Source organism: Acanthisitta chloris, unplaced genomic scaffold (genome assembly GCF_000695815.1).
Source record: "Acanthisitta chloris isolate BGI_N310 unplaced genomic scaffold, ASM69581v1 scaffold13787, whole genome shotgun sequence".
Taxonomy (NCBI): Eukaryota; Metazoa; Chordata; class Aves; order Passeriformes; family Acanthisittidae; genus Acanthisitta; species Acanthisitta chloris.
The window spans coordinates 3,623-6,493 of NW_008681014.1; the positions used below are offsets into that span (position 1 = coordinate 3,623).

General features: G+C 53.6%; 1 protein-coding gene across 2 annotated transcripts in view; it reads right to left on the bottom strand.

Moving 5' to 3' along the window:
- Positions 1–2,780, bottom strand: part of FGF1 (fibroblast growth factor 1 (acidic)) — a 4,762-nt gene extending 1,982 nt beyond the window's left edge. For both annotated transcript variants that reach the window (XM_009077945.1, XM_009077944.1), the window contains exon 1: positions 2,612–2,780. In XM_009077945.1, coding sequence (XP_009076193.1) covers positions 2,612–2,780 — 169 coding nt within the window. The remainder of the gene's footprint in view (positions 1–2,611) is intronic.
- Positions 2,781–2,871: the final 91 nt, after the last annotated feature.

A 2,871-nucleotide genomic window follows, 5' to 3' on the forward strand; every position in this document is an offset into this window, starting at 1 on the left:
AACATGTGTGGAGGCTGCAGCTGTCGCCAGTGTGACTTGCAAATTCCAGATCTTCCAGGTGATCATTCCCATCTCCTGGGTAGATTTTTTTTCCCTGAGATTTATAACAGCAATATTTAGGCTGGTTTGAATGAAGTATGAAAGGATGCTCCAGCTCCTTCCTTCCTGTTTATATTTATTGTATTCATCCTTGTTTAGATGTGGAGAATTTCACCCATCCCAGTGAAGTCTTTGCTGTAATGGTTCACATTCTTCTTTTTTATTTTTGGCATTTCCTGCTCAGTAAATGATGGTTAATTAGGAAATTGTGTGGGTGCAGATTTGCAGGAGTGTGGTCCCCGTGTGTGCCCCATGTCCCAGGCTGGGAATCTGCAGTGGGAAAACCCCAGCTGGTGCAGATTTGTAGGAGTGTGGTCCCAGTGTGTGCCCCATGTCCCAGGGTGGGAATCTGCAGTGGGAAAACCCCAGCCTGGCTGAGAGAAAGGGGATGAAAATGATGATACTGTCTGAAAAACTGTCCCTGAGAGAGGGGAGTGAGGGTCCCTCCAGCTGCTGCTGGGGACGTTGAGGTCTTTGGCCACAGAGAGAGGGAGAATGACAGGTCCAGAGGAAGGAACTTGTGCACTGATTCTTACAGATCCATGCAGAGATTTCCTTCCATGAAGTAATGGATGAAACAGGGAAACCAGCTTCATCCTGAAGGGTCTGCAGTGTCCTGGCAAGTTTTCATTTCTCTCTGCAAGCTCAGGATGCCCTTGCACAGCAGGAAAGGATGAGGGGAGAGAATCCTGATGTGGGGCTGGACAACAAGGGCTTGGAGGGAGAGACTCTTTCTGCTCTCCATAGAGACCCTCCCCAATTCCAGGGGAGCACCTGGAAAGGTCATTTAAGATAAAAATAGGAATTCTTGGTATCTGTCAGGAACAATGTGAGCATGGGCAGTTTGCAGAGCATCACTGCAGGCTAAAATCATGCTGTGCCCATTGGATTCCCTATGAGCTGTGGGTGTTCCCATGCCTTGTCCCTTCCTGGGGTTGGCAGGTGTCTGTCCCAGCTGGGTGAGGAGTATCCCACAGTGCCAGTCAGGGTCCAGGCTACTCCCCCTGTGTGCCATGGAATTGTGCTGAGCAGCTCCAGCATTTCCCAGGTGCAGGGGCAGGACCACGAGCAGCTGTGGGTGTGGGTACCTTCCAGTAGGGCTGATCTGCTGGCACACAGCCCTTCCAGGAGTTTCTTCTGTAAATATTAGTACATTCCTATATCCAAGTTTACGAGATCATTTACAGGAGGTTCCTTTCTGGCAGAGGTTTGCAAACATGTGGCCCCAGGCCAGCAGCCAGCGAGGTGTGAGTGTGCTGGGGTGCAGGACCTGCCTGTGCTCACTGCCTGCATCCACCAGCTCAGTCCCAGCTGATGGATCTGCTTTTCCAGAGGGAAAAGGTCTGAGCTGTGTGGCACCATCCATACTGTGAGATAATGGCTTGAGGCTGGGGCACATGCTCATGCCCTTGGTAGCTCCCCAAGTCCCAGGAGATGCAGTCTTGATCCTGACCTCCCCTTCTGACTCCAGAAAAACCTCTGGAAAATGCTGGCTGAGCTCATATGACCTCTCCTTGTGGGTCCCGTCTCCTGCAGATGCTTTGGGTCAGCATCCTGGCTGCCTCTCGCAGGGTTTATTCCCAGTGGAGACTGGAGCTCCTCCCGCTCCGTTCCCAGTGCTGCCGCGTGCTGAGCGGCTGGGGGGGTCAGTGTTTGCAATTAAAACGCGGCTATAAACTGCCTCTCATTAGAACAACAATAGCAGGGGGAAAGGTTAAGTTTGGGGGAGAAAGCCACATGTGCCCTTGCGGTTTAAAGAAAATAAATGTGCTTTTCTGAGCGCTGTGTAAGGCAGACTTGGCTCCTCCCAGCCCTTCCTGCTAACCAGATAGGAGCCTGGCAGGTCCCGGTCGCATTCCAGTAAATGTTCAGGATATGGTGTGCCCAGAGGTTTCTGCGAAGAGCCGAGGGGAGAGCCCAGCCCTGCTGCCTATGGAGCCCTGCTGGAACTTTGCTATGTGCTGGTCCAGCTCTCCTGGGCATCATCTTAAAAAATCCTCTGGAGGGTGTTTGGAAGTTCGAGCACCCTAAAAGTTTAAAACTTCCCAACTGATTCCTTAGTGGTGGCATCTGTAGGGGCAATTCCTCCCAGCAGCAGGTCCCATGGGCTGGAGCACCAGCACCACCGACCGCAGGGATGGGGATAGGTAAGAGGCCACGGGTGACTGGTGAAATCTTGATGGTGGCACAGAATTCCGAGCGATGGCTGTGTGTGTGGGATGCCAGGCTGCCCCAAACCCTTTCTGCCAGCTGCCAGCTCACTGTGTGACCCAGCCCTGCTGCATCAGCTCTGCCTGCTGTGAGGTGGTCCCATGTCAGACTTTATCCTTTGGTAGCACACATACTGTGCCTCCCCTCTCTGTGTACAGGTGTGTTTGGCTCCTGCAAGGTGTGTTGGCACCAGGGTTAAAGAAACCTTGGTCCAGAGCCTGTGTTCCCCAGCTCCCCCTTGCCAGCTGATGAAACCATAGGAGGAAGGAGAGCACCAAGAAGCCTCGTGGGGTTTACTTACTGTGCTGGTCGCTTCGGTCCCTGGTCCCGTCCACGGTGCCGTCCGGGAGGATCCGGAGGAAGTGGCCCCCGTTGCTGCAATACAGGAGTTTGGGCTTCTTGTAGTTCCCCGGGGGCAGGTTGAACTTTTCGGTCAGGGCGGTGAAGGTGGTGATTTCTCCCTCAGCCATCCTGCAGCCTCTGCCAGGGCCAGGCTGTAAGAGACGTGGTGGCACCGAGTGCTGGGCACAGGCTGCTGCTGCCAGGCTATAAAGGGTGGGC